Genomic DNA, 17,914 nt, shown 5'->3' with positions numbered 1-17,914 from the left:
TGGCTGACTAAAGTAAGGGATGGGCTAGAAGACTGTCAGAAGGAAAAGGGTAAAAAGATACTCCAAAACTAAAGGCAGAAATATAAGAAGATGGAGCAGCCAGAGAGGAGTCTGGTGGGGGGCTGGTGGACATTTGTGGGGCTTCTGAGGAGGCAGAAAGGGGTAATATTAACCACCCAGGACTTAGCACCTAGGGGGAACTTGGCCATCAAGAATAACTGCTGAGGGACGCCTGGGTGGCTCAGTTGGTTGGACGACTGCTTTCGGCTCAGGTCATGATCCCGGAGTCCCGGGATCGAGTCCCACATCGGGCTCCCAGTTCCACGGGGAGTCTGCTTCTCCCTCTGACCTTCTCCTCATTCATGCTCTCTCTCACTGCCTCGCTCTCAAATAAATAAATAAAATATTGAAAAAAAAGAAAAAAAGAATAACTGCTGAAAGCATTTTCTTGAGCATGACAAGGTGCGTAGGGAAGAGAGACTTGAAGCAGAGAATCTGAGTGAAATGCCTTAAAACAGAAATGAAGGTTGCAGAGAATTTAATTTTGACCTAGAACTCAGGGGAGTACCACCCTCTAGCAGAAAAGTAAACTTTAAGGTATATAAAAGCATGAGGCAGGTACCCCTGTAACACCTGAATTAGCAATAATAATATCACTACCAATTATCCATTTCTTCCTAAGGATAAGCTCTTTTCTTGCAAAATCTCACATAACCCTTCATTCATCTGATTAAAATGTATCACATTTAGTTAGAACTTACAGCCACAGAATAATTTAATTTCATTCAACTGGCTGTATTATGTAACCAAAGATAGACCAATGACATGAGTGTTGGTGGTAACAGGACTGTTTATCTGTAAATGACCAGCTCTGTATAATGAATAGCCAAAGATTCTTTCTCATTATATTCCAAACAGTTAATGAAGCATGTAGTTCTCCAAGGACAGTGCCCAGAAATAAAAACAGTTACAATTTATTGGACTACATATAGACCCTCCAGTTTAATCTTCACAGCAATACAGCAAAATGTGTATTAGCTTTGTTTTTATAAAAGTGGAAACTGAGGCTGAGATAGGGAGACAAAGTAAGGTGCCCAATTTCCCATGGGTGGAAGATGGCAGAAGCAGGAAATGAACATGAGGTCGTAAACCTTCCAAGTCTGTATCTCTTCCCCTGCCCATGCTCAGGCCCTGCTTCTGCATTCCAGCTAGAAGAGGCTGCCTTTAGAATTGAGGAGAGTGCTCTGCACTTGTACACCAGCCCCTTGACCCATTTATCATCACAAATGCACAATTAGGAGTACCAAATTTAAAGAATGGATGACTTGTGTATCATTCCCTTTCCCCCACCCTGGAGACAGTGGGGGTGGGGGAAAGGGCCGTCAAAGAGCAGGGTAGAGAGGAGGCAAAGACCATGGCCCTGGTCCCATAATGACGTCATGGTCAAGTAATGTTTTCTTTTTTTTTTTTAAGATTTATGTATTTATTTGAGAAAGAGGGCAAAAGGAGGGGCAGAGGGAGAAGAGAGAAACTCCCAAGCAGACTCCCCACTGAACACAGAGCCTGATATTGGCTTCATCCCACCACCCCAAGATCATGACCTGAGCCAAAATCAAGAGTCGAACGCTCAACCAACTGAGCCACCCAGCCACCCCAAGTAATGTTTTTTCTAATGTGTTTGCAAATATTTGGATTGAATATGGTGCTGTGGTAGGGCCCTGTGATAGAGGCAAGTGAGCTGGGATTAAGAGCATAGCTTGACCAGGTACATCTCCTGACCTTGCTTTCCCCATCTGTGAAATGCCTCACAATAAGGCATCTGTATGAAAGTGTTCTGCGAACCATTTACAAGATCTGGCTCTTGGTGTCAATAAATCATTACTGCCCTGTCTACAACACCCACAACAATTAGGACACTTGACCTTCCAAGGTTTTCTCTTTCTCCAAAATCAAGCATCTTTTATGAATCTTTATGCAAAGTAAAGATTATTTAGGGACCTTCTTTTTCTCCTTTCAGTCCTTCATTCCAACTATGTTCTGGGCACATCATTGGTTTCCAGCCCCTTTGCAGGCACTGAGGGTCTTTTTTTTCTTTTTTCATACAACTGGCTGCATTTGCCCCTTTCTATTGCAATGTGAAAAAACAACAGCCACTGGAAGCTAGGGAGTTTCCCATTAACCCATTGATCGTATTTACACACACAAGAATGGGGGTTTTTCACAAAATCACACTTAACCCAGAAAACAATTCCACAAAATCTAAAGCAAAAATCCACAAAGGAAAAAATATGAAACTGCTTTTCAGCATCCTTTCCAAAGGAGCCACCTGGTTTATTTCTCCTTCCTATTGGCTGACTGCTTCACATGAAGCAGTAATAATAGCATTTGTAATCCTATGAAACCAGTTGTGCTCCAATGTCTGGTGGAAGAAACTGGCCCCAAGAGGGAAAGTGGTTATGAGTTAGTTATACACTTGAAATTAAATCTGGGAGAGCCTCTTGGTTTTTGCTCAAGATGCTTTCTCTTTCTTCCCAAAAGAAACATATTTTAGCCCAAACAGGACTTTTTCAATATGTGGACAAACATCTAAACATGTGCACACTATTGTGTGTCTGAAGGAGATCCCACAGAGAACTGAGCACACATCTACAAAGCTGGAGAGAATCTGTGCCTGCAGCATGAAGTGAGGCTGCCGGCCCCATGCAGACCCAGGAATCAGAATGCCTCCCCAGCTTGTGACTGCCAAGGCTGTTGCTTGGAGAGCAGGGGCAGCCACACAAAAAGTATCATGCTCCAGCACGGGCCAGTCAGTAGTGGGCACCATTTCTCAGTGGGGACGCACATGGCCAGAGTCACATAGTTGGACCCCACCTGAGAGATGAAAAGGAAGGGCAGTGAAGGCGGATGCCACCCCCGCCCCCAGCCTCACCCCTCACCTGCCCCCTCCCTCATTGCCAGTCAGATCTTGAGCCCATTTTTCCTGATCTTCCCCCCACCACACCCCCCATCTTGGTCCAGGTCTTATTCTTCCTTCTCATCTCAAATCTTCTTCCCCCCTGGCCCCTCATATTCCCTCATGCATGGCTTTCTCAAATCCTCAACCGTATTTTATCAGCATGTGACAGGATTCAGGTTTATACCATTGGTACCAGCCAAAGCCATGTGGGGCTGAAGAGAGAGAACTTCTTTTCTCTTCTCTTCTCTTCTCTTCTCTTCTCTTCTCGTCTCTTCTCTTCTTTTCTCTTCTCTTTTTTTCTGATATTTGCTTAGCCTGGCTTAGTTCTGTGCTGGTGCCAAGTAGCATCTGGTGTTCACAACATCTTTTTGCAAGAGATAACTCTGTCCCACTCCAGGGCTGAGGAAACTCTGCTTCAGTGAGGTTAAAAGATTTGCCTAACAACACCTACCTGGCTTCACATTGTTCTGTAGAATTTCATGAGATACAAAGGACTTCCATATTAGTTCCCTGAGATCTCAGGAGAATCTAGGCCCTTCTACCTTGTTCTGAAGGACCTTTTCTCTGAGGTCGGGCCTCAGACTTCCCTCCTCTGGGCTGCCCTCCTTTGGACTCCTCAATCAGCCCTCCGTGCCTCCAGTCGGAAGCCACTTTGTGCCTGGGGTGTGGGTCCTCTCTAACTGCCACAAACAAATGACCCAGGTCACACCTTTGTCTTATAAGCCCCACTCCCCAACACCCCAGATAGCTCAGGGATGTCAGCCACTGGGGACTCTTTCCTCTCAACTCGTCACTCTGAGTACCTCCTCCTGAGCCCTGTGGAGGGCTGTTTTCCCAGATTACTCCTTAAAATTTTGTGTTATTGCACAATTAAATGAAAATCTCTAGGGGTGGAGGCAAACATTAACATTTCTTTAAAATTTCCCCCAGGAGATGCTAAGGTACAACCAGGGCTGAGAACCACACCCAAAGGCACCCTGCCTGTCAGTCCATAGCAGGTTTGGGGGAATTAGATATTTTGCAACTGGGAGGGAACACTGAGTTCCCATTTTTTCTGTTTGCTTCTGTCAGACCTGAATCCTGCCCACCCTTCAAGCCTGATAATGCCTCATTGTTCATTGGAAAGAATGCTGTAGTCACACCTTTGGTGCAGGGAATCAGTTTACAGAGCCTTTGACTCACCTGTTATCAGCTGATAAGCCTATATGCCTCTTGCTTGGAATAGCAAATAAGAGACAGAGTGGCTAAAAGAGAAACCTACCTCCTTTGGGAGCAGTTTCTCTGGTTACCTATCTATGAAGAATTAGAACTCCAGATGGTAAAATCTTCCAACTGGAAAGGAGGTCACCCCCATGCATGTCCATGGTCATTTCTAGGCTTAGGGGGTTTCTAGCAATGAGTGGTAGAGAACGTTTCCTCCTACTTTCTGGAATCTGCCCCCACCACAGCTCCCACTCTCAGAAGAACCCCTCAAGGAATCTCCAAAGCAAGGCAGTCTTTGGTCCATCTATCCAGGTCCAGGGTTGAGACTTGGACAGTCATCCCACAAGATATTAAACGCAAAACATAAAACAATGTTGTATCTTTTCCAACCACAGAAAGGGGTAGGAATAAGCTAGAAACAGAGTCTAAGAAATAAAAAAGTTCTCAGGGTGAAGGTGGACTCCTATTTCAAAGCAGGTGCCATTGTTCATCCAAAATCCAGAGATCAAGAGAGCAGGAAAGAAACGAGGCCTTGTCATGCAAATGTGACTCCACAGAGGAAAAAGGACCTCTGAGAGCCTGAGGCAAAGGCTGACCAGGACAGGCTGCCCAGGGCTCCTGTACCCAAGGGCTTCCGTGGCACAGCAGCAGCAACTCCACATGAGGCAAGCCCACCATGCTTTCACCTCCCACTTGCCAGTCTCACCGCCCTTCTAATCCAGCAATGTCAGGCAAGATCATGTGCCTCAGCCACGGCCACCTGGTGTTATGTTTTCCGGAACAAACATTAAAACTACTCAGTCAAAAGAGTCCATGATTCCACCCTCACCAAGAGTCCAGCAGAAATGTAGAATGAGGAAGGGACATCCTTTATCTTGCCTCATTAATATTGTTTATTTGGTTTTTATTTGTTTGGTTGGTTGGTTGATTGGGTTTTGGCTGTTTTAACCAGATGCCCTGCTAGGTGGTTCTCAAAAGGGATAAGTGATTTTGTTCTCTGAATAGCTTAAGGCTTAAAATGTCAGAATGAGAGCAGTGTTTAAAACCTCCAATCAGGGGCGCCTGGGTGGCTCAGTGGGTTAAGCCGCTGCCTTCGGCTCAGGTCATGATCCCAGGTCCTGGGTTCGAGCCCCACATCGGGCTCTCTGCTTAGCAGGGAGCCTGCTTCCTCCTCTCTCTCTGCCTGCCTCTCTGCTTACTTGTGATTTCTCTCTGTCAAATAAATAAATAAAATCTTTAAAAAAAATAAAAAATAAAAAATAAAACCTCCAATCAGATTTTGGGTGGATTTGAAGCTCACGAGAGGCCCATGGGGACAAGATGAAGGGAAAGTCAACTCCCTTTCTCTTCCCATATGTCCAGTTTTCTGGTAATAACATACATATTAGTAGAGCCTGAATAATATTTTCTCAAGTCTGGGGCTGCTGCCTGGATGTTCTCTCCATAGTTGTCCCAAACCACGCTTGTAGTGTAATTGTATGTGTTAAAGAAAACTAGAACCATATCATGAGCAACTGTGAGAAAGTGGGTCTATTATTACTTATTACTTATTACTTATTACAAGGTACTCCCAAAGTGAAAAGAAACTTGAGGTTCAGGACTTCCAGAAAATATGGATTAAGGATTTCCTTAAAAATATGACCTTCCCAAGACATACACTGCTTTAAGGCAGTGATTATTTTTTGTGAAACTTTATACCTCCTATGGCATCTGACAAAGGGTTTTGTAGAGAATTTGAGCTTTAAAATATTCGATGAATGAATGACTGAATTCATTGATGAGTTGTATGATTATGTGACTATGGCTATGAGTATATACCAACATATGCTGGATGCAAACACAAAGATGTAAATGAATACACAAGTAGTTGACACATGCTTATATTTGTTAATAAAGGAATGAACAGGCTGTTTGTTCCCAGTCTCCCACTGGGAGCCAGCCAAGCCCTTGAGCAAGGCTTCAGAGAACATAGGTGACACTCTAGAGCCCTTCTGTATTAAGAGTGGATCCAAGGGCCACTCTAAAGTCCCTCCTGAGCTCTCCTTGCCCTACCGGGGTCACCGCGGCTCTGACATGAGAACTCAGCTGTAATCTCAAGATGCCAGTGTTAATCAGTCAGTTCTCCCAGGAAAGAATGGTTAGATCCTACACGATTGACCCACACCATAAACCAACACATTTACCCTGCTAATATAGTTGCCAATGGGACCAAGACTGATGATGGTTGTATGTAGAATTCTCTTCTCAGCAGAGAAGCAAAGTTAAAATCAGAAGTTTGTTCAGGGAGAAGAGAATCAGAATCAAGTAGAGTAGAACTAGAATGGCTGGATACCATCATCTCCATACAAGGAGACACCTGGTGAGAAGGTTGCCTGGGCTTCCATTCCTCAGACAATGCAGAAGGCTCTTGAATGAGTTCCGCATGATCTACCTCTCCTTTTTCAATAGACTTCATTGATTGCCAATTCTTCCATCTGACCAGCTGCTTTGTGAGATGCACCTCAGAGTGAGTGAGCTGGCAGGTCCAGTGATAAAGGCCATATTTCAGACAGAAATCTTCCTGAAGAGATTAGAGAGAAACTGTTCCCAGGAAATTCCTTGTCTGGAGAGTCACATTTAGAAATAATCTCCTGGGACAGGTAATTCCCTGAGATGATTTTTAGAGACTATTTCCTTATACATTCTTAGCATCCATTTGAGGGGATGATATTTCACGGCTGAGTCTCCATGTTTGGAGGATACATTCTCTTAGGTGCTTACAGATCGCCTGACCTTGATGGCAGCCTGCTTTTCCAGGATTAGGTACCTCAAAGTGATGTACTGTGATGGAGAAAGTAACCATTTTGGGATGGTTCTGGGTTTGACCCGCAGGTCTTGCTTGTTCCTTGGTATGTGTCCTTGAAGCTCTCTAACCTCTGACTCTCAGTTTCTTCAACTATAAAATGGAGGTAATCATATCACCCACATTGCAGGGTTTGTTTTGTTTTGTTTTGTTTTTACTGTGGATTAAGTTTTTTAATGTCTAAAAAGCCACTGATAGCTTTCAATCAAAATGTAGTAATTGGCTATGATAACTAGGGTAAGACAGAGCTTTGCTTCCCACAATTCTCCAGTTCTACTCTATCAGAAATACCCACGCTCAGGCCTTTCCCTCTGGAGAACACCAGGGACTCTTTTGTCTTTCTTTTGTAAAATGCATTATGCTTGTAGTGGGCATGTTTAATGACTGTTTTTCCCCACTTTGGCATAAGATCCATGAGTGCAGAGGCCATGCTGACCTATTAATTAAGGTCATCCCTGTGCCTAGTCATTGGGGCTCAGAAAAAAACTGTTGGGATGAGTCACTACATATTAAGGACACACTAGAAACCAATGTGGTTATATCTGGAAGGGAGGTCACTGCTGGAGGGTCCCAGCAGAACCTACAGTTTCCATTGCTTCCTGAGAAGGGAACTGATGATAAAGTGGTTGTGTTGAAAGGCCTGTGATTGAGACATCAGGCTTTTCTTATACACCCAAAACCTATGACTCATCCTGACTGTAGTAGTCCCTTTGCAAAGAGACAAAAATACGGTGCCCTTGGTATATCACCTAGTAAACTTGCTCATCACGTGCTATAAATGAATATTGGGTTTCTCTAAAATGGACACAACAATATGAAGCTTTGAGCCCATATGAAGAGACTAGAAGAGAAAAAGTTAGGTTAGAAGTCAAAGTCACTGTAAGTTTTACTGTAAGTTCTATCAATAATTTTTCATATCACCTTGGTCAAGCCATTTCCTGTAAGTAGACCACAGATTATCAAGCTTTAAAATGAGGAAATGGAATAGCTCAATTCCACTGGCTGTCCCACCTCCACAATGTCCTCATTCTACAGACAACCATGGGCAGGTCCTTCAACAATCAGAGGAATGTACATAAGGTTTTGCATCTCTCACAACTCTACGTCCCCTGGTGATGGCAAGGGTCACAGTTTGTGGATTTGCTATTTCTTGGGAATTTGGTGCTGGTTGATTGTGGTTGCTTTGTTTTACTGAGCCAAAGCCTAATCAGTCATGTGGAGGTGGCCTTATCTGCAGCTCGTGTCTTGTTCATCCTTCTGCAGCCATGCTGCAAGCAGTACGAGCCCTGATGATCGTGGGCATTGTCCTGGGTGCCATCAGCCTCCTGGTGTCCATCTTTGCCCTGAAGTGTATCCGCATTGGCAGCATGGAGGACTCCGCCAAAGCCAACATGACACTGACCTCTGGGATCATGTTCATCATCTCAGGTAAACAAGGAGCTGAAGTTCCCTCTCTGAAATGGACTTCTGGGAATGTCAAAGCAAAATCATTCTGGCAGAGGAAACACGACTTCTCTCTACAGAGCATGGCTGGAGCATGGATCAGAGCTTTACACACTGGGATTCAAGATCTGAGATTAGGGCCCAGTTATGCTGTACAGAATTGTGATGAGTGTTAAGGTCCCCCTTAACTGCCACCCCACTTTATTAGAAGAGATTATCAATCCTAAGGTAGTCATGTGACTCAGTCCCTAAAGGCATTATTTTGGTAAGACTCTAGAAAAATGATTTTAAGAGAAGAGCACTTAACATCATGAAAGGGCCAGGCCCAAAATATTTGTATTATTAATCCCTTGTCCTAAGATGCCTGGAAAATCTCTTCCTGCACACATACAAATCCTTCCACAATTAGCAAGATAAGAGAGTCTAAGCACCTAACACAATGTCTAGCACATAGAGGGAATTCAAGAATCAATGCTTGGATTAGCCATTCTGTTACAGGAATGGAATATTCTCCAGCCTGCTCATCTAAACTCATTTAAGCACACATTGCCTCAGAAACATTGTGATCCCTTTAAAGCTGACTCTGGAGCTTTCTCATTCTTGGCCCACAGGTCTCTGTGCAATCGTTGGAGTATCTGTATTTGCCAACATGCTTGTTACTAACTTCTGGATGTCTACAGCTAACATGTACACCGGCATGGGTGGGATGGTGCAGACCGTTCAGACCAGGTAACCTCCTAATCTAGTCTTAGTATTCTGTGGTGAGTACGGTTGTAAAAATCCTATTAAACACATATGCTTAATGTGACTGTCAGTGCCTGAAATAGCAAAAATTTATCAGAGGCAACCATGCCATATCGTAAATCAACAATGATCTGTAAATTCATAAACTTCATTTCAGTGAAATATCCTCGGTGCTATGACTTGAGGCTGAGCTGACATTTGCATTGAAATACAGCGACAGTTCACAGTATTTATCTAAGACGCTTACACAGGCCCCATTGTGGTGGCAATGAAACAGGCACTATTAGCCCAGGCATGTAAATGAACCTCAACCTGCATCTCCAGGCCATGACAGGAACCTGGCTAGGGACAGGTGAAAGCTTGAGTAGAACTGAGCAGAGTGTGGTACAGGTGTGAAGAGTAATGTTATGTTTCTTCCTTGTACAGCTGCATCTTCATTTCATTCATACATGCATTCATTCGACAAATGTATGGAGCACCTGCTGTGGGCCAGGAACTGTTCTGAGTGCTGGGGATAAGACAAGGTCCCCATCCTCATGGAGGTTATGGTCTAGCCGAGGGAGATGAACCCCCATGATAATTTGGTGTCTAAAGGAGGGTAGAACTTCTAAATGATGGAAGAGCAATTCTGAAACCCATGTTCATTTAACAACTTCAAAGAGATGTACTTCAAGCAAGAAGCAGCAGCAAATTCTTAAAGAAGAAAGATCTTCTATTGAGAGAGTCATGTAAATATTATATCTAAGTGACCTGTCGTCTCTGGAGTGGATACACTTGGTATTTCTCCAGCCACACCATCATGGGATACAAAGAGGGGATGAGGTTGGGATGAATCCATTAATCTCTGACTCCCTGGAACTCCAGTCCCCATCTTTGCTCTGCTTTGTTTCAAGAGAGGAGGAAATGATCCCCATAAGCTCTTCCCATCCTCCTATATGATTTTTCCATTATCTCTTGGTTACAAGGACAACTTAGATGTATGCTGACCAATTCATTTTGGTTTTCTGGGAACTTTGCCAATTTAAGCGCTGAAAGTCCCACATCCTGGGCAACTCTTCCTTCGTGGGCAAATCAGGATGGTTGGTCAGCCTACTTAGAAGAGCCCACCTTATCTGGAGTATCTGGGTGCCTGGAGTCACTGTCCCTGCCTAGCGGGGTCATCCACCCAACTGGCACCTGGGACTAATGCCTCCATCATTCTCCCACACCATCTCCCTAAAACCTGCCCCATCCCTTCGGCAGCCAACTTATATCCTGAGATGGAGACTACAGTATTCTGAGAGTCCTCCTGAATGCATTCCTCCGTGGATGGGCAGCAGTTTTTCCCTTTCTTCTGTCTTCTTATCCTGTCTACCCAGAAATCACCCAGGACAGTACAGCTTCCAAGAAAGGCCTTGACAGTCAGTTGAAGGGACTTTCTGGTACCCCATTGGGCTTTCTGGTATCCCTTCCTCTGCTATTGCTGCATTGAATATACCTGAGCTACAAATTGCCTGCCTTCATGCTATACACAGCTTGCGAGATATGTTGTATTAGCCTACACATTGCATTTTATAACCTGCATTAATCACCAACTTTTAAAAAGTAGAAGTGTGTCGTAGATTGGGTTACTCAGAAACAGATCCTGAGAAACAGATCCCAAGGCTCTGTTTAGCGATTTATTAAGGAAGGGGAGACTGGGTAGGAGAGAGGAACCCAGGATAGAGAAGGGAGTAATTGTAATGAAGTCTGGGACTCAACCCAATCCTGAGGAGCTGTGAACAAGACAACCTCCGAGTTGCCCTGACTTCAAATTGTCACACTTCAGCACTAGTCAGCCTCTGTGCTTGTGGGTAAAATGGCTCCAGGGACTGTACCAAAGCTAGAGCTCCAGGGGGGAAACATGGGGGCTGGCAAGCAAAGGCAAAGACCATAGGAACTGAAGAAATGATTAAAGGAATATAGGGGACCTGGGTGGAGCACCATTAGTGCTCTCTACAAGGATATTTCACAACACACACACACACACACACAAAACCTGTTTTCCCAGCTTCTTGCAAAAAAAAAAAAAAAAATCAGATCTGACTGTACTGGGCCCTCATCCTCAATGATGACAATCTCTGCAGCTAAGAGACAGACGCCCTCTTAGCAAGGACTCACCCTCTCCAGTTTATCAAAGTCCCAGCTCTGAGGTCATTTATCACTGGGCTTGTGGGGTTTTTTTCCCCATATGAGAGAGCTAAGAAAGTGAAATATTTTCTTATACCCAACCCACTTCACTCATTTCAATTCCATAGCCAACCCAGTTAAGTATTTAAGTTTGCTGACCTTGACCAAGAGGTCTAAGTTAAAGAAGGGACCTCATTCCCCCTACACAGAAAATAGAATTAGCTTCATGACTAACAATGAGGGCTTTGGAGGCAGAGGGATCTGCATTTGAATCCCAGCAACTCCTTCCTGGGTCTTTGAAAAGGTTGCTTAGCCTCTCTGAGCATCTGTCTCTTCATCTATAGAATGGGAATGATAAATCCTGCCAAATGGGACTGATGAAAGAATTAAATAAAATTGTGATAAAAGAGTCCATCACAGTCTCAGTAAGGGCTCAATAACTGGAGCGATTTTTGTCATCATTAACATTGTGCAGTCACTCAAACATCCATAGGGGTATCAAGGACAGGGTTTCTGTCAGGGCAGAGGGACCAGGACTGCCCCCAGGAGATTCACCCAGGGGCTGAAGAGGAGTTCTAGGAAGAGGTCAGCTGTTAAACCCCTAGCTACAATGGGGAGGACCAAGTGGGTGGGATGGGGTTCTTCATTCCAAGCCAACAGCACTCAAACCAAATGCCTGTCTTTTCCTAGTCCAAAGGAAATAAAAATAGCCTACAAATAAATGTTCTCCCAGAACTTTTTCAAGCCCTGAGCTAAGTCTGCCAGCTCTGCCCTTTACATTACACTTGGTCATCCAGCTTATATTGCTTACTTTGATCCTGCTAAAATGTGTATACTTTTTAAGCACATCTAAAGTATCTTATTTTCTTAGGTTGCAGAGGTCTGCACACATTTCTGTCTTCCAAGTACTAGTATAATGTTCTTATTTTGTGATTTTTAAACATACCAGTGATTCACAGTGTTCTACAAACATCCCCATGATCCTTAATGAGCCCAAGGGGAAAACCTCCATGGGCAGGCATCCACTTTGCTGAGCTCTCCCTTCCTGTGAGATTCTTGGAGACGAAGGGAAAGTTACCAGCTAACACTGAAATACCCACTGACTTCCTAACAGCTTTTGGTCACAGTCTCCACTACCCACAAAGGTCCATTTGGAATGAGAATTATTTTATTTTCAGGACACCTTGTTCTCAGACAATCCTGCTCAGAGGTGACAAGTCCCTCTTGTCTTGTGGAGGCATGGGAAGTGTACCAGCTTTGGAGTCAGATGACACAGGTTAAAGTTTCAGTGTGGGCTCTAGAACAGAAGCACTGGGAAAGTAGAATCTGTGTTCCCTATGTCCCAGTGCCAGTGCCGTGTCAGGCACATAGTAGGAGCTCAATAAATACGTGTTGAACAGATGCATAAACAATGAATGGAAGAATGAATGGTCCCTTCACATTAGTTCTTTCTGAAGATAATGCTCCTACCTGCATGGGCAGTTTCCAGGGTACTTGAATTAGGTAAGATAAAAGCTTATTGGCCCACAGGAAGAACTCAAGGGGCCAAAATACTTTCAGAAATAATAACTTCAGACTGATTCCACATCTCTCAAATTCCTCTTGCCAAACCTTTAAGACACTCCCTAATGCCAATCGGGAGGGAGGTGGATTTCCAAAGATGTTTCTCTGAGATTAGAGACTTATAATTAATTCCATGCCTGAGTGATGCTAGTGGCCACAGAATCCCACTGCCGTTTGGCTGACTAGCTTCCGTCCCAGTTCTGCTCTCTAAGGTACCTCATTCAGTTGGCCAAGGCCCAAAGGAGTATGTGTTCAGTGGCATGGGCCAGGATGGGTGTGGAAGCCACAAGAACTGACAAGAGAGGATGGGTGTGGCCAAGTACAGTGGGTGGAGTCTGGAGGGTTGAGTCGCCCACATTCATTGCTTCATTTTCCCCCTCAGGTACACCTTTGGTTCGGCTCTGTTCGTGGGTTGGGTTGCTGGAGGCCTCACACTAATTGGGGGTGTGATGATGTGCATTGCCTGCCGGGGCCTGGCGCCTGAGGAAACCAAGTGAGTCTCCCCATCCCAGTGCAATCAAACATTTAATCCAAGTCCATTTTAAAGTATAATTTGGAGCCAGAATGATCAGTCTAGGTTTATGGAAGAACTTATTAAGTAAAGGATCCTGAACCCTCTCTTTTATGGGGAACCTAAAGAATGGAATAGGAATATTTCAGCTGAGTGGATTTAGGAATGATCCTGTTTGAGAGAAAAAAATAATCCCCCCAGGTTCCCTCTGACTTCAGGATTCCATGGTTCTCAGCTGAAAGCAGTCCGCCCACCAGGGGATATTTGGCAACAGCTGAAGACTCCTGATTCTTGCCACAGCTTTGCAGTGGGGCAGGGGTGATACTGGGATCAAGTGCAGGGGCGTGGGGGGGTGCTGCTAAACTTCCTGTGATGCACAGGAGAGGCCCTCATGACAGAGTCCTCTGTTCCAAAATGCCAAAGTTTTGCTGCAGAGAAACCTGGGCCAGATCTACTGCTAACTAGTCCTATGACTTCTAGCAGATCGTTTGCCTTCTCTGGGCCTCTCTTAGCTCATCCATAAATTGAGCAGATGCGAGAAGAGTGGCTCCATGCATGTGCCTTCCAGCTTACAAATTCTGTGATTTTTTTTTTCTGGCATAACCATGTTCCCCCAGACATTGTTTCTGATTCAACTTCATTTTAATTGATTAACAGAGGGAACTCACTAGTCATGAATTACCGGCTCTAATACAAAACAAGAAATTCTGCTCCAGTGCAGAGGCAGAAAAACCAGTGTCTCAAAGCCTAGGGTGACCAACCATCTGAGTTTGCCCAGGACTAAGGGTTTCCTGGGATGCTGGACTTTCAGTGCTAAAACCAAGATATCCTGGGGTAAATGGAGTGGGTTATCCTCTTACCAAATACATCTGTGGTCATGGAATGTTTCTTTTTTTCTTTCAGCTACAAAGCTGTGTCTTACCATGCCTCAGGCCACAATGTCGCCTATAAGCCCGGAGGCTTCAAGGCCAGCACTGCCTTTGGGCCCAATAGCAAAAACAGGAAGATATACGATGGGGGTGCCCGCACAGAGGACGAGGTACAGTCTCATCCTTCCAAGTACGACTACGTGTAGCGCTCCAAGACACCTCGGCATGGGCAAAAGAATCACCCAGTTAGAACGTACTTGAAAAACAAGGAAATTTTACCTTGACTCCTGATTGCTTTTGACTCACAGTTGAAAGTTAGAAAAACTTTGATTTCACCCAGGAGGTGGCCAGATGGTCTGGGCCACATGTCTCTATGTCTCTAATGTTCCATCACAAAAACATCTGAGTTATCAGATATGAATTAGAGGCTACCGTTCACGGTTTCCAATCCCCTATTTCTTTTTTTTAATTTAACCTTTCTAATCTGATGATAGAATGTGGTTTGAATTCCTATCAGACAATAGCCCATCGATGATCTATTTCCCAACTCGTCCCCCAGAACAATTCTGCAAGGAAAAAAGGAGAGTCCATCAAAAGACATCATTTCCTGCTATTTGATTTTAACCTCCCCCGCCAACTTGGCTACTAATAAATACTGATTGAAGAAGAGGTGATAGGGAAAGATATTTGTTATGTCTCCAGCTCATTATCTGAGTTTTCTTACACTGTGATCTTGACATTACCTGGACCAAAGCAATTTCAGTTTAAGGAAAGCTTTCTGCTTTTGCTGGCAAATGCTAATTCCAGTATGATGCCCCCAGGGGTCTCCTGGGCTCCCCACTGTAGGTCCTCTTTCTGTCACAGGCCAGAAAGTGTCCCTAGAAGAATGAGAAAAGGATATTTGTGGGTAATCTGAATATATATGGTATTCTCAATATAGTTAGAATAAATATTAGTGAAACAATACAATGTCTCTGAATTAGCCTCACCCCTGCACATGAATAGAAGAAAATGAAAAAATAATTGCTTTGGTATTGTCTATGTTGACTTTGTAAAATCATCCTTAAGTTTGAATTCCATGAAATGTTCACTGATCCTAATTATTTCCCTTTGAGCTCTCCAGGACTATGACTACACATAATAGATACAGTGTAACCCTGTAAAAACCAAAGGATGAAGCTGAGGGAATGAGTTGAAACCAGTTCTTTCAAACGACAAGCACAACTACAAAGTGATGAGCCTGGATGTAATGTGATGGCAAGTGACCCCTGTGCACATTTGCATGGCTAGAGGTCACTGTCAGTTGACAGGAACACTTACTAGGCACTGTGGTCAGCTTTGATACTCAGAGAGCTCTTCCCTTCACTAACTTTACCTACAGTGGTTGGACCATTGGATGTTCAAGAACTGAAAGCTCTTGACAGCCACACACCTTCCCTGTGTTCACATGCCTGCTGCAGAAAACCTGAATTCCTTCCAGGCCACCAGAATTCCATCTTAGCACCAGAGCCAGAATAGGTCCCCAGGGAAGTAAAATAAGAGCAGTGTCTCAAAACTACCCAATCAGGGAGCAGCACTGGCACTGGGGGAATCTCACCATTGGGTTATTATTTGGGGAAAAAAGTCCCTTCACCAAGTTCATGTGAAAGTGGCCTCCAGGGATTTGGGTGACTATTCATAGGGGTCTTCAGACTCAACAGAGTATGTCTGGGGAAAACCAGATCACAGCCCATTAAACAGAGAGGAATTTTGTTCACCAACATCCAAAGCAAACTCAGAGACCCTTCTCACTGAGACCGCAATGGTTCTAAGCTACATCAGATACGGTATTCATGGAACTCATTGTCTGAGATGGGATAAAGGGTGGATAGATAATCCAAGAAAAACAACAACAACAACAAAAAGGCAGAGATGGGGGAAGACAAAACTGAGCAACCAAGGGCATGGAGATTGTGCGGGTTCTCAGGATTTGACTTGAAGGCCATGGGCACAATGAGCCTTCTTTGCTACCACCAGAAAGTCCCTGGTCCGTCTGAGGCACTGAGGTGTGGCTCAGCTGGGTTTTTAATCAGCACATTCTCTACCCAATCCTTTGTTGTATGAAAGCCTCCGTGAGTTAGACTGTGCTTTGTAATTTTGTTATTGTTGCTCTAGCCTATTGTATATGCATTGACTATTGACCTGCATGTTTTGTGAACTAAATATTAAAATTACTATTATCTCACATTTGAATAGCTCCTGCTTTTTTGTCCTAAGCTTCAGGACATGGAGGGGGGTGTCTCAGCACCTCAAAGATGAGGGCATCTTCTGGAATGTTTCTGCTTGCAGAATCTCCCTGCTCAGCAGTAGCCTGGCTGACTAGAGGCCAATGAGGTCTGATTCCGCCCACTTAGTGGTTCCTGCAAGTTGAGAAGACTGAATCAAAAGGACTTTCCAGAGTAGGCAGGCATGCTGCATGCGATCCAGGGACCACATTTAGCCTGTCTGACCCTCAGTGCACCAGCCTGAAGTGTCTAATGTCATTGGCCTGCTCACGAGCTAGTAAAACAGGAGAGCCAATGCCTATCTTAATGCTGTCAAGGGCTGGCTTCACCAGCTCCTATACTCACTGAGGCTGAATCAAGCTAAGAAACATGACCTGTAGAGTCAGAACAACCCAACCACAAACCCAGAGAACCCCACTTCCCAGCTGTGTTAGCTTGAGCAAAGCAGTTAATTGTTCTGAGTCCTGGTTTCTATAGAATGAAGATAATAACCATAATGGTATAATGCAAATAAAGGACATATTTAAGTGACAAACACTCAACTTGCATAACTTTAAGACAAAGAGGGCATTGACTTAGGTAACTAGGATATCTGAGGCCAGCATTGGTTTCAGGCATAGATGGATAAGGGATGTGACCAAGATTCTACTTTTTTCTGTCCGTACCTCAGTTCTCCTTTCCTCTCTGTTAGTTTGCTTCTCAGGCAGGATGTCCCCACAGGATAGCAATGATGGCTGCTCATATCTCTAAGCATATGCCATCTTTCAGCTGGAATACCTTGCCAAAAGGAAGTATCTTTTTCCTGATATCTGTAGGAGAAAAAAATTCTGATAAAACTTATTGCACTATTTGTGTCATAGCCACCCCTAAACATCTTCATATAACCAGAGCAGTCATATTTAGCTTAGCTGAGCCTGGGTCCCACAGTCAAAATATGGAGATTTGTCGTATCCCACAAAGGACCCAGAGTCCTTAGAAATCAGGCAAATTCATTGCTTTGCCTCATTGTTACCCCTTTGGTTGAACCTGATCTCCAGGAAAAGCTTCAGAGGCACAACCTCTAAACCTCCCTGACCAATTACCAAACAGCATAGTATTTATAGTACAGAGAGGGAGGCTCTGAGCTATCACTCTGGTTCTCCCAGAAAATGGTTAATTAAAACCTAAAACTGACCAAGACATTACATTCCATTTTAAACTAATACTCAATAGTAAAAGCAGTACTACTACCTAATGATGAGATAAGATGATATCCGTTAGCCACCACTACCACAGGGTTGCTGAAAGAAATCAAACTTCTTCCTTAGAGAGCCTTCCAGGGACAGCTGAATCCTGTGTGGAGACAAGGAACACACAACTCCCTTCATAGAA

General features: G+C 44.1%; 1 protein-coding gene across 2 annotated transcripts in view; it reads left to right on the top strand.

Annotated features, from left to right (window-relative positions):
• CLDN18 (claudin 18) overlaps window positions 1-16,505 on the top strand; it is a 28,958-nt gene extending 12,453 nt beyond the window's left edge. For both annotated transcript variants that reach the window (XM_047736151.1, XM_047736144.1), the window contains exons 2-5: window positions 8,265-8,429; window positions 9,056-9,173; window positions 13,282-13,392; window positions 14,314-16,505. In XM_047736151.1, coding sequence (XP_047592107.1) covers window positions 8,265-8,429; window positions 9,056-9,173; window positions 13,282-13,392; window positions 14,314-14,485 — 566 coding nt within the window. In that variant the 3' untranslated portion in view covers window positions 14,486-16,505. The remainder of the gene's footprint in view (window positions 1-8,264; window positions 8,430-9,055; window positions 9,174-13,281; window positions 13,393-14,313) is intronic.
• The last annotated feature ends 1,409 nt before the right edge of the window (window positions 16,506-17,914 follow it).

Source organism: Lutra lutra, chromosome 1 (assembly GCF_902655055.1).
Source record: "Lutra lutra chromosome 1, mLutLut1.2, whole genome shotgun sequence".
NCBI lineage: Eukaryota > Metazoa > Chordata > Mammalia > Carnivora > Mustelidae > Lutra > Lutra lutra.
This window is presented reverse-complemented; position numbering and strand designations above follow the sequence as displayed.